General features: G+C 68.0%; 3 protein-coding genes across 4 annotated transcripts in view; 1 reads left to right on the top strand and 2 right to left on the bottom strand.

The window, feature by feature from the left end:
* The first annotated feature begins 95 nt into the window (after nucleotides 1-95).
* Nucleotides 96-2230, top strand: CYB561D2 (cytochrome b561 family member D2). Its single transcript, XM_075513765.1, has 3 exons — nucleotides 96-280; nucleotides 374-411; nucleotides 643-2230. The coding sequence occupies exons 1-3, from the start codon at nucleotides 154-156 to the stop codon at nucleotides 1144-1146; spliced, it is 669 nt and encodes a 222-aa protein (XP_075369880.1). The 5' UTR covers nucleotides 96-153; the 3' UTR covers nucleotides 1147-2230.
* A 213-nt stretch (nucleotides 2231-2443) lies between these two features.
* TMEM115 (transmembrane protein 115) lies at nucleotides 2444-5534 on the bottom strand. Its single transcript, XM_075513759.1, has 2 exons — nucleotides 4479-5534; nucleotides 2444-3722 (listed from the first exon to the last, which is right to left on the bottom strand). Exons 1-2 carry the CDS (start codon nucleotides 5330-5332, stop codon nucleotides 3524-3526), a joined length of 1053 nt encoding a protein of 350 aa, XP_075369874.1. The 5' UTR covers nucleotides 5333-5534; the 3' UTR covers nucleotides 2444-3523.
* A 1980-nt stretch (nucleotides 5535-7514) lies between these two features.
* The window catches only part of CACNA2D2 (calcium voltage-gated channel auxiliary subunit alpha2delta 2), a 230404-nt gene continuing 227130 nt past the window's right edge, over nucleotides 7515-10788 (bottom strand). For both annotated transcript variants that reach the window (XM_075513754.1, XM_075513756.1), the window contains 7 exons: nucleotides 10545-10697; nucleotides 10374-10426; nucleotides 10213-10268; nucleotides 9985-10108; nucleotides 9396-9505; nucleotides 9091-9179; nucleotides 7515-8435 (listed from right to left, as the gene is read on the bottom strand). In XM_075513754.1, coding sequence (XP_075369869.1) covers nucleotides 8307-8435; nucleotides 9091-9179; nucleotides 9396-9505; nucleotides 9985-10108; nucleotides 10213-10268; nucleotides 10374-10426; nucleotides 10545-10697 — 714 coding nt within the window. In that variant the 3' untranslated portion in view covers nucleotides 7515-8306. The remainder of the gene's footprint in view (nucleotides 8436-9090; nucleotides 9180-9395; nucleotides 9506-9984; nucleotides 10109-10212; nucleotides 10269-10373; nucleotides 10427-10544; nucleotides 10698-10788) is intronic.

Raw genomic sequence — 10788 nt, 5'->3', positions numbered from 1 at the left:
TCGCTCTGAGCGACGGCGCAGCCCACCCATTCAGCGACGGAGCGGCGCGGAGGGGGCGGGCCCTAGCGCGGACGGACAGCCCGCCTGGCCCAATCCGGGTCCTCGCCCCGGCCCGGCCGTCTCGGCGGCGGCGGCAGTTCCCCCCCGGCCGCCATGGCCCTGACGGCCGAGACCGAGTCCCGGCTGTACCGCTCGCTGCGCGCCGCCGCCGGCGCTGCCGCCCACCTCGTGGCGCTGGGCTTCCCCACCGCGGTGGCCGTGCTGGCGCGGCCCGGATCCAGTGAGTGCCGGGGCGGGGCCGGGGGGGGCGGGCCGGGCCGGGCCTCTCCTCAGCTCACCTCACCTCACCTCAGCGCCTGCCCTTCCCTTGCAGGCCTCTTCTCCTGGCACCCGCTGCTCATGGCCCTCGCGGTAAGTCCCGCCGCTGCCCGCCGGCCGTGGGCACCTCCCTCGGGGAGAGGAAGGGGCTCTGCTGGCGGAGAGCACCCGGCGCAGAGGATAAGGCCCCTCTGCTTTCCGTGGGCGGTGGGAGGCGGAGAGGCGGGTGTCCCGGCGGACGCAGGCCCGCTGCCGGTTCTGCCCCCGGCCGCGGCGGAGGGGTGGGGGCCGCCGGTGCCAATCCCCCTGCCCTCTGTCTCCCAGTTCTCGTTCCTGATGACGGAAGCCCTGCTGATATTCTCCCCGGAGATCTCGCTGCTCCGCTCCTTCTCCCGCAAAGTCAAAGTGCGGGTGCACTGGGCCCTCCAGCTGCTCGCCCTCCTCTGCGCCCTCCTGGGGCTGGGCGTCATCACCTACAACAAGCACCTGAACGGCAAGGCCCACTTCGTGACCTGGCATGGCCTGACGGGGCTGCTGACCGTGCTGTACGCCAGCGGGCAGTGCGCGGGGGGGGTGCTCCTGCTCTACCCCAAGCTGATGAAGAACTGGACGCTGGCCAAGCTGAAGCTGTACCACGCGACCTCGGGGCTGGTGGGCTACCTGCTGGGCTGTGCCAGCCTGATGCTGGGCATGTGCTCCCTGTGGTTCACCACCTCAGTGACCAGCGTCTCCTGGTACCTCGCCATGCTGTGTCCGCTTCTCACCAGCCTGGTTATCATGAACCAGGTGAGCAACGCTTACCTGTACCGCAAGCGGAGCCAGCACTGAGGGCTCGGTGTGGATCGGAACTTCCCCTGTGTGAGCCAGTGAGGCCGGGGCTCCCCCCCCGCACCCCCCCCATGGGGGTCCCCTGCTCGCACAGGCTCTCCTCGGTACTAGATTTCTACCTACTCGTCTCTCGTTAGTCCTGGATTGTCCGTAGTGTCTCATCCCCGGGGAGTGGCTACGATGTGCATGACACCGAGTGAGCAGGAGCTGCCCATCTCGTGCCTGCCTCGATGGGGATGTTTCCCAGCACAGGTAACGCTGCTGGTCCCCGTGGCAGCTTGGTGCTCAGTGCTGGGAACCGGAGGGTTCACTCAGGATTCCTGCTCCTTTTCCCTTCCCTTACCACCCAGGGCTGCTTTGGAGCAGGCAGGACAGGAGCTGGCGCGTTCCGGGTGAGGAGGGCAGGGAGTCCCCGCTCACCTGGGAGGCTGCAGCGGGCACTGCGCTGCCTCTCCTGCCATGAAGGCAGCTTGGCCAGTGAAAGCACAGAGCACGGTTGGGGCTTCAGCCCGGCTGAAGCAGGGTGGCAGCACCCACGGCATCCATCCCCACAGCACAGCCCTGTGCAGGGACCCGGGGGCTCCCCGGGACTGGTGTGCTCAGCCCTGCCCAATGGCCGCAGATCCGGGCACCCATTGCCACGCACAAATCCTTCCCGCAGGCTGGACAGTGAAGCTCCAGCCTGGCAGGAGGTGGGGGTCACTTTACAGAGCAAGTTACCAAGCTGAGATGCAAACGGGCAGCCTGCGAAGGTATTTAGTCCCTCTGAGGGGCACAGGGAACAGTGTGAGCACAGGGGGAGCGGGGCTCGGAACGAGCTCTTGAGCCAGCCTGCAAAAACAGCCCTCGGGAAGGCAGAAAGCAACCTTCTCGCCTCACCGGCGCAACAGCCTTCCTTCTAGCCCGCCTGCCATCGGGGCAGCTGGGCACTGCGAGGCTCTGTCTTGCTGCAGCAGCCCTGCGGCTCCTCCTTGGCACATATCCTGCTCTCGGCAGGGCCGGAGAGCTGGGAGCGGCTCCCGGGCTGGGAAATTCTTCTGTATCCAGAGCTTTTATTCAATAAAGTTTTCAGGCAGCTACAGTGCGACAAGCCCTCTTTACTGCCCAGGGGACTTCTGGGGTGCAGGCAGACATCCCCTCCCTGCAGATCTCCCACCTCATCCTGTTTGCAAAGAGCCTCTCCCAGCCTGCTGGGAGCAGCTGGAAAGAAACCCCCGCCCCAGGCTGCTGCGCAAGAGCCCCCAGGGGCTGCTCCGTGCCCAGCCCCCCGCCCTGCCCGCGCTCTGCAGAAGCTGACTCTTTCGAAGAACTCTTTATTGATACCGAAACGTTTTGTGTTTTTCCCGGTTGACAAAACCTTCTCGTGTGGTCCTTTAAAAAAATAATCACGACACCATCGACCCACATCCCGGGCTGTCCCCAGCCCAGGGGATCGGGAGCTGTGAGGAGGCTGTCACAGGGAGCATCCTCTCCATCCAGAAAAAAAAAAAAGCCCGTCAACACAGAGGAAAAGAGAAGGCGGAGCCCGTATTCTACCTGCAGGAAAGAAAACCTGCTGCCACAGGAAGCAGCGAGAGCCCCACTGTAAAAATTAATTCCAGCTTCTAGTGTAATCTGACAAACGGATTAGCCAGGGCGCGGCCCAGGGCACCGGCTCCTCGCAGGGCTGGCTTCAGGGGCAGGAGAGGGAGGAGGAGAGAACCCCTCACACGCAAAGCCCAGAGCTGGCAGTGCTGGACCACCGCCGTGCGGGCCTGGGTGGCCCCCTCCTGCCCAGCGGCCTGTCCACCCGCCTGGCAAACCTCTCACCGGTCACGGTAAGCTCCTGCCGGGGCCAGAGAAGGCTCCCCACGGGAAAGGGATTCGGAAAAGAAACCCACCAGCCTTCCCATTCCTTCCGTTAGGGACAAAACTACCTTCAGAAAGGAGGAAGTAAGTGTTGAGCGCTCTGGACAACCCCCGGCGCAGAGGAGAAGTGAGGAAGTGCTGCTGACTTCGCTCCCACGCGGGCAAGCGCAGCAGCCTTGGGGCAGGGAGCCGGCCCGGCACACGTGGGGCACACCTCAGGCTGGATCAGCCCCACGTCCCCCTCCCGGAACAGCTCCCGCTGCTGGTGCCGATGTCCGCGGCCCGCCCTGTGCCGAGGGGAGCGGCTCGAGGAACCCCGTCCTTGCGGTGGCGGCAGCGTCGCCGTCCTGGGCGCCCAGTGCTGGCCGTGAGCAGCAACGAAGCGTTGGAATGAGGTAGCCCCCTGCCTCTGCCGCGGGAGGAGTCCCTGCTCCCCGCTGAGCGTCCCGGCTGCGTGGGGGGGACACGAGGGGGGTTAGCAGCTCTCCGACAGAGACGGGGCGGGGAAGGGGGGTGGCATGTCGGCCAGTCACAGCTGGGATGGGGCATCCTGGAAGGTGATGAGGCTGGACTCCTGGCCAGCGCCCTTCCCAGCCGTGCCGGGGTCGGGCAGCAGCGGGCTGTCGGCCTTCGCCCCCGCCTCCTCCTCGTCGTCCTCCATGCTAGGCCAGGCCGACTGGTCCTCCACGCGCTTCAGCCGCTCGTTCAGGGCCTTCAGGGCCAGCTGCCTGCGGGGCAAGGGCAGACGGGCGCGTTAACCCCAGGTCCGACGGGCAGGGCAGGGGTTAATGGCTCAGCCCCACGGGGCACTGTGCGAGGTCGTCCCTGGCTTCTTCCCGGCAGGAGAGGGTGGATTCAGCAGCGCTAGAGATGACCCGGAGCGCCTGGGACTGTCCCGCAGAAACCCACTCGCGCTCCCAGACTACCTACGCAGAGTTCCCGTGCCACGTGGTGCGCTCGGAGGCTGTCAGACAGCACACGGGCCACTCCGGGAATGGGGGAAGAAAAGTGTAAAACGGGGCAGGGGAAAGTGCAGCGCCAACGCCTTGTCCAAACCTTCCTGCCGGAGCTCGGGAAGGCCAACGCCGGGTGTGTGGGAGGGCCGGGGCGCGGGGCTGACTCAGCACCTTCCCCCGCGCCACGATGACGGGTGCGGGGCTGCTGCGAGCAGGGGGCCGGCACCTCCCCAGGCAGCCACCGTCCCCCCTTCTATAGGGACCCCTGACCCCAAACCCCGCCTGCCCCTTCCCCAGGATCTCCCCGCTCCTCCCCTGCGCTTCACCGCCGCTCCGCATTTGGAAGAGCGGGACAAGGTCCCACCAGCCCCCTGAAATGCTTCCCACCACCTCTGCAGTAGGGAGGGTGGCCCCCTGCAGACCCCCTGGAGAAGGCCCCCAATCTCCCCGCTCCTCCTCGTTTGGATTTTAAACACGACCCTCGCTGCCCATAAACACGATCCCTGCAGAAGCGGGGCGAGCGGTTACCTTCTCCTCTCGGCGTCCTGGGGGTCCGTCCCCGGCAGGCTGATGGTGATGGACGACGGGGCGCCCACGTCGTAGCGTTTGACCGTCTTGCGACAGACCTTCACCTTCACCAGGATGCCGTGCACCAGGTTGGCCACCAGACCCACCACGGGCTGCAAGATCTCGGGGAAGAAAGTGGCAAAGGCGAAGTGGTCGGACATGTCTCCGCGGCCTCTACTGTGCCGCTGGTAGAAACGGAGATAGACCCAGCTGGAGAGGAGCCCGAAGCCGTACGAGGCCAGTACATTGCTCTCGACGAGGGCGGCGAGCCGCAGCAGAGCCAGGAGAAGGAGCAGGAGCATGGGGACAGCCTTCATTCTGACCTGGGGCACCTTCAGGACGGTGCTGTCCCCCATCGTCTGCTTGAGGGCCACCAAGACTCCCCCGAGGAAGCCCAGCCCGCCGTGGATGCGGACGGCGAACAGGTAGGCGAGGTGGAAGGAGGCCACGTAGGTGAGGAAGTAGGCGAGGGCCCCCAGGAGCCCCACCGAGACGTTCACCACCGCGAAGAAGACCAGCAGCTCCAGCGCGCCCCAGAGGGGCTCCAGCAGCCGGCCGGCCGCCCCCAGCGTGGCCAGGCTGGCCGCCAGGCCCCAGGCCCGCTCCTCCACCAGCCCCTGCGTCAGCAGCGTCCAGACCCAGAAGTTGGGGGGCAGGAGGTAGCCGGGGGTCACCCCCAGGCCGTAGGCCGTGTCCAGCCCGAAGGAGAGCAGGTAGAGGAGGAGGACGGCGGCGCTCAGCGACTTCACCACCACGCTGGTGCCGGCCAGCGCCGCCAGGAAGTGCTGCCGGGCCACCGGCAGGTACCGCCGCATCTTCGGCCGCCACCGGCGGGACGGGGCTGCCCCGCGGGGGCTACAGCGCCCGGCCTCCCCCCGCCGCCGCCGGGGCCGCCTCCCCCGCGCCGGGCCCCGCTCGGCCCCCGACCAGGCCCGGGCCCCTCCGGCCGCCGCCGCAGGCCAGGCCGCGCTCGGCCCCGCTGCTGGGCCAGGCCGGGCGCGGACAAACAGCGGCCCTGCGCATGCGCGGCGCCGGGCGGGCCGGGGCGGGGCTGCCCGGGGGCGGGGTCTCGCCGCAGGCGCGTCGGGACGCGGAGTCCGGCCGCGGCTACGGCCACGTGTGCGGGGGGGTGGGGGGGGGCACGGCCGGGGGGGCTCGGGGGAGAGTCACGGGGGGACACGGGGGAGAGGGATGGGGGAACACAGTTATGGCGGCACGGGGCGGACAGCCATGGGGACGTGGACATGGCGGGGGGAGGGCGGCACAAACCCTGGGGGGCGACACGGACACGGGTGGGGCGGGCACGGCGGGCTCTCGGGGACATGGACCCCACAGGACAGGGGGACGTGGATGCGGGGACACAGACAGAAGAGGACGCAGGCAGGGAGGGGGGGTGGCATGGGGAAGCGGGGACACAGTCCTGAGGGGACACAGGGAGATGGGGGGCCCGGCGGGGCTGCATGGGGGGGCTGGGCCCCCCTGCTGCCCCACCGCCCCTCCTGTGCAGCGCCTGGGCGCCTGTGAACCCGCAGCTCTGCCTGTATCCCTGCCTGTGCCCCTGCCTGCACCCTGCCTGTACCCCTGCCCGTGTCCCTGCCGGTGTGTCCCTGCCCCCGGGTCCCTGCCGGGGTGTCCCTGCCGGTGTGTCCCTGCCCGCGGCCCGGCCCCTCGCAGCACCGGCTGCAGGCAGGCGTGCAGGCAGCGGCCGGGCCGGCAGGAGCACCCCCATGTCCTGCCCCCCCCCGGCTCCCTGCCCCCCCGGCCCTGCCCACGCACCCGGGTAATGATGCAGCCACCGCCTGTGAAGTGAAAATATGAACATTATTTAATAACTGAGTCTCTGTAATAAACCATTTGAAAATATTTTACAAGGAGTCACACGCACGATATCTTACAAATTGTATTTTTGTTGGTTTTTGAAGTTTTCCAACTCTTCTGTACAAAAAAAAAAAACCCAAAGAAATGAAAAATAAATTAAAGAAAATCAATTAAAAACCCAACGCCTTTGAATGAGCAGAGAGAAGCTTTCAGGTGGGGACGGGGCAGGAGGTGACCCCGGCGGGACGGGGGGGCCCGGGGCCACGCCGCCCCTTTGTCTCATTGGTTTTTAACTTAAAATAGACTATATATGTATATATTTATAGGTATGTATAGTGGTGGTTTTCTGGCAGAGCACCTAACTAGACTACAGAAGTACACACACTCCCGGTAACACAGAGCCATCTGTTCAAACACGGTTCCCAGAGACAGTAACCAAACACACACTGAAAAAGCTACAAGCAGAATGACCATTAATTAACCCCAGCACTAATTAGCGCCTGGCTCCCCCCCCCAGCCCCCCCGGGGTGGCCGTGCCGGGGGGGGCTCCCCCGGCCCCGGCTGATGAGGTGGCTCTGAGCAGGGTGTCCCGGGGATGAGGGTCCCGGGGCTGCCCGCCCGGGCAGCGGCCCCCAGCGCTGCCGGGAGCAGGGGGGGCCGTGGGTGCGGCACCCCCCGCACCGCAGCACCCCGGGGTGCCACGGCCGGACACCCTGCACCCTGCGCTGCCCCCCCCCCGGCCCCGCCGCACCTCTCCCGGCCGGGGCGGTGGGGGGCGGAGGGGGGCGGTGGGGCGCTGGGGCTGAGCAGCCGCTCCATCCGCCTCCTCGGCACCCAGCGTTTCGGCTGGGGGGGGGGGCGGGACGAGCCCACCCGAGTGCCCTGCCGTGACCCCCAGCACCTCGGGGTGCCCCGTTGCAGGGGCACCTCCCGCCCCCCAGTGCCGGGTGCCCCCCAGCCAGGACCGCAGCAGCACCCGGGGAGCGGCTCCCCCCGCCGCGGCCGCCCGGCCGCCCCCGTGCCGGTGTCCCGAGGGACGGGGCACGTCCCTCCTGGGGGGCACCTCCGGCCCCACGTCCCGCTCGGCACATCCCGCTGCGGGGCCCGCGGTGCGACCCGCTCGGGGACAAGCGGCACGTCCCCCGCGGGGCCAAGCAGCACGACCCCCGGCCGGCGCGGCTTCTTTGGCGGGGCCGCCGGGGCGAGGGCGGCCGGGGGGCCGGGCAGGGCTGGGCGGGCCGGATTTCACAGTGATCTGCAGAACGGAAAAGAAACAAAATACATTTTTTTCCCCTCCTTTTCACCCCAGTGTCTGTGCCCAGGAACGCAGGAGAGCGGCTGGGCCCAGAGCGGGGCCCGGGGCCCCATCCCGCCCCGGCGCAGGCCATGGCCGGCTGCCGCCCGCGCCCGGCCCCGAGCCCGCAGGGAGCGGGAGCTGCCGCCCGCCCCGCACGCCGGGGGGCCGGTACCCGCTGGAACAAATAATACTGACCCGCACAGTCAAGTCAAGTCCTTTTTTCTTATTTTTTTGTTTTTGTGTTTTTTTTTTTTTTTCTCCTCCCCCCCCCCCTTTTTTTTTTTCCATGTGTCCTCGTTGCTGACAATAAACACCGCCGTCCTCCAGGCGAAAATGTTGGAAACTCGATGTAGAAAGATCTGGTTTAAAATCTTCAGGCTAAAAAAATAGGCGAGGTGGATGGGGGGGTCGCGGGCGGAGGGCACCGACGCCACTTTCCGAGTCCGAGCGGCCGGGAGGGCGCGACGCTGGGGCACCGACCCGGTCCCCGCTCTGCCGGGGAGCCCCTGCCCGCACCCCGACTCTTCTTTGGCTGCGGCCGGCGGGGAGCGCGGGGTGGCATCGCGGGGGTCCCCGGGGCGGCGGAGGGGACGTTGTTCCCGCTCCACCGGGCCGGGGCGGGGGATGGAGATGGAGCGTGAAAGAAAAGAGAGCTGGCGGTGCGGCTGGGGGGGCTAAAGGCAGGCGGCCGGGGGCAGCGGGTGCCGGCTGGCGCTGGAGTAGAGGAGCAGCAGCTGCAGGGAGAGCAGGACCCCCAGGGAGGGGGCGAAGGAAGCCCCTCGGCCGCAGTCTGAGGTATCTTCCTGGGGGGCAAAGGGAGAGGGGCCGTGGGGCACCCCCAGCAGTGCCGCGGTGCCCCAGGGACACCCACCGCCCTGGCAGGGGCACCCGCCGCCCTCCCGCAGCCCCGCTGCACCTCGGGCCCCGGGACCCCCGTGGCACCGCCGCCCCGGGGGCACCCCATGGTGCTGCTCTCCCTGGCACCCCCATGGCTCTGCTCCCCCCCCCAGGAGAGCACCCCATGGCATTGCTCTCCTAGGGACCCCCATGGCTCTGATCTCCCCAGGGGGCACCCCAAGGCTCCCAACGGGTCCTCCCAGGACTCCAAACCCCCACCAGGGGGGTCCCCCCACGGCACTGCACCCCCAGGATCCTGCCATGGCTGTTTCCCTCAGGGGGACACCCCATGGCTCTGCTCCCCCACGGGGGAGGGGGGGCACTCACCCCTCCATTCCCCCCCAGGGGGGAACCCCTCAGCTCTGCTCCCCTGGGGACCCCCCATGGCTCCACTCCCCCCCCCAGCGGGAACCCACTGCCCCAGTTACCCCCGGGGGGCACCCCACAGCTCTGCTCCCCTGGGGACATCCCCATGGCTCTGCTCCTCCCCCTGGGGCGCACCCACTGCCCCCATCCCTCCCCAGGGCCCCCCAGCTCTGCTCCCCCCTGCACCCCACGTACTGTTGCATTGTAGTCGAAGCAGATGTGGGGTCCTTTCCGGTAGCGGGGCCTGTCCACCAGCTCACACTGGTTGGGGTCCCTCGGGGGGGCTTCGCAGGTCAAGGAAACCACCAGGAACAGGGCGGTGGGGGCCCATGGGGCACCCCATGGCCACTCCCAGCCCCTCTGGCCACGGGCCGGCTCCCTCCACCCCTGCCATACCCTGCAGCTCCCGGCCCCCCTGCCCTGTCCCACAGACCCTGCCTGTCCCCCCACCCCTCTGCCACCACATCCCGGTGGGACGCAGCCGGGCCACCAAAGGATACCTCTTACCTCCGCCTGCAGCAGCTTGACGGACTCACACTGGCTGCAGAGGGGCTTGTCGGCCACCACGAAGAGCAGGTTGGTGTTGGCCAGCCTCTGCGCATGGAAGAGCCTGGGGGTGCGACGGCAGTGGGGACCCCAGTTACCCTGTGCCCCGATCCCCCCCTGGCCCCCGGTGCCAGCCCTGCTGGTGGGTGGCTCTGGGGAGGCTGAGCCAGCAGGGCGTCCCCATCCCCATCCCCGTATCTCCATCCCCGTTGTCATCCCCATCCCTGTCCCCATCGACAACCCCATCCCTGTCCCCATCCCTGTCCCCAGGCCGAGGGACTGCCCAGGGAACCAGCACCGATGGGCTCTCAGGGTTCGTTCCCACTTGGAGAAGCCCTGGGGATGTCATCGTCACCCCACAGCCCACAGGGACGCTACCGCTGCTCTCTGTCCCCCCTGTCTGGGTACCACAGCCCCCCCCCGAGCACTGCACGGCATCTCCCATCGCCCCCATGCAGGTGGCTGCACAGGGGACCTGGCAAAGGCAGCCTAGGGGATGTCCCCAACCCTGCCCGGGCAGTGGGACGGCAGGGACGGACCCACCTGGAACAGTTGCCGCAGTCGATGATGGCGTTGTAGGTGGCGTTGACGGTGCTGAAGTAGTACTGCGTCTGCTTCATGATGCAGCTCGTCTCCCTGGCCTCCATGCTGTCCCCTGCCACCTCCTCTGCGCCGGCACAGCGCCGTGGGCCAGGGGCCACAGACCCCCCCACCACACCCCCCCACCACATCCCCTGCCCGCCCCCAGCCCGGGGCTCCCCAGGGACTCACCCGTCTGGAACCAGCTGCTGTAGGTGAGGCCGTACAGGAACTGCTGGAAGAGGGACCTGCGGAAGGAGAACGCAGCTGCCTTGCTGTCTCAGCCTCAGGGACGCGCCGGTGTCACCCCCCGATGGAAACGGCCCCCGGGGAGGGGACGCAGTGGGACTCACCAGGCTGCGGCTGAGGTCCACCAGGCGAGGTTCAGGAGATCGGCCACGGTGGGCTGCGGGCAAAGAGGGGAGCAGTGAGCCGGCGGGTCCCCGTGCAGGGCACTGGGGACACCCCCGCGGGTCCCCGAGCTCCCAGATCGCCCGGCGGCCACCATCCCCACAGGCGCTCACCACGAAGACGCCACGAGGCGCAGCGCCTGTGTTGCTCTGGGCCTCGGGAGCGCAGACGGACTGGAAGTCGTAGGACTCCTTGCGGGCGTAGAAGGAGTTGTTGTAGAGGGCGGACATCAGGTTGGCATCTACCTCGCTGAAGAACTTGCCCACCTGGGATGGGGACACCGAGTCTGCACCCAAAGACCACCTCGGCGTGGTCTCCCCCAGCGGGGACTCGAGCGGGGCTGTGTCACGCCACCCG

The sequence above is a fragment of the Mycteria americana genome, chromosome 11 (genome assembly GCF_035582795.1).
Source record: "Mycteria americana isolate JAX WOST 10 ecotype Jacksonville Zoo and Gardens chromosome 11, USCA_MyAme_1.0, whole genome shotgun sequence".
NCBI classification, from domain to species: Eukaryota; Metazoa; Chordata; class Aves; order Ciconiiformes; family Ciconiidae; genus Mycteria; species Mycteria americana.
Note: the sequence above shows the minus strand (reverse complement) of the source record. Positions and strands in the feature narration are given on the sequence as shown.

What these genes read in the sequence shown, in the direction of transcription:
- TMEM115 (XM_075513759.1), bottom strand. Translation starts at nt 5,332, where the DNA reads ATGCGGCGGTACCTGCCGGTGGCCCGGCAGCACTTCCTGGCGGCGCTG. An exon ending in CAGGACGCCGAGAGGAGAAG is followed by an intron (nt 3,723 to 4,478) that starts GTAACCGCTCGC and finishes CTTGCCCCGCAG; the next exon opens with GCAGCTGGCCCTGAAGGCCC.
- CYB561D2 (XM_075513765.1), top strand. Translation starts at nt 154, where the DNA reads ATGGCCCTGACGGCCGAGACCGAGTCCCGGCTGTACCGCTCGCTGCGC. An exon ending in GCTGGCGCGGCCCGGATCCA is followed by an intron (nt 281 to 373) that starts GTGAGTGCCGGG and finishes CTTCCCTTGCAG; the next exon opens with GCCTCTTCTCCTGGCACCCG. An exon ending in CGCTGCTCATGGCCCTCGCG is followed by an intron (nt 412 to 642) that starts GTAAGTCCCGCC and finishes TCTGTCTCCCAG; the next exon opens with TTCTCGTTCCTGATGACGGA.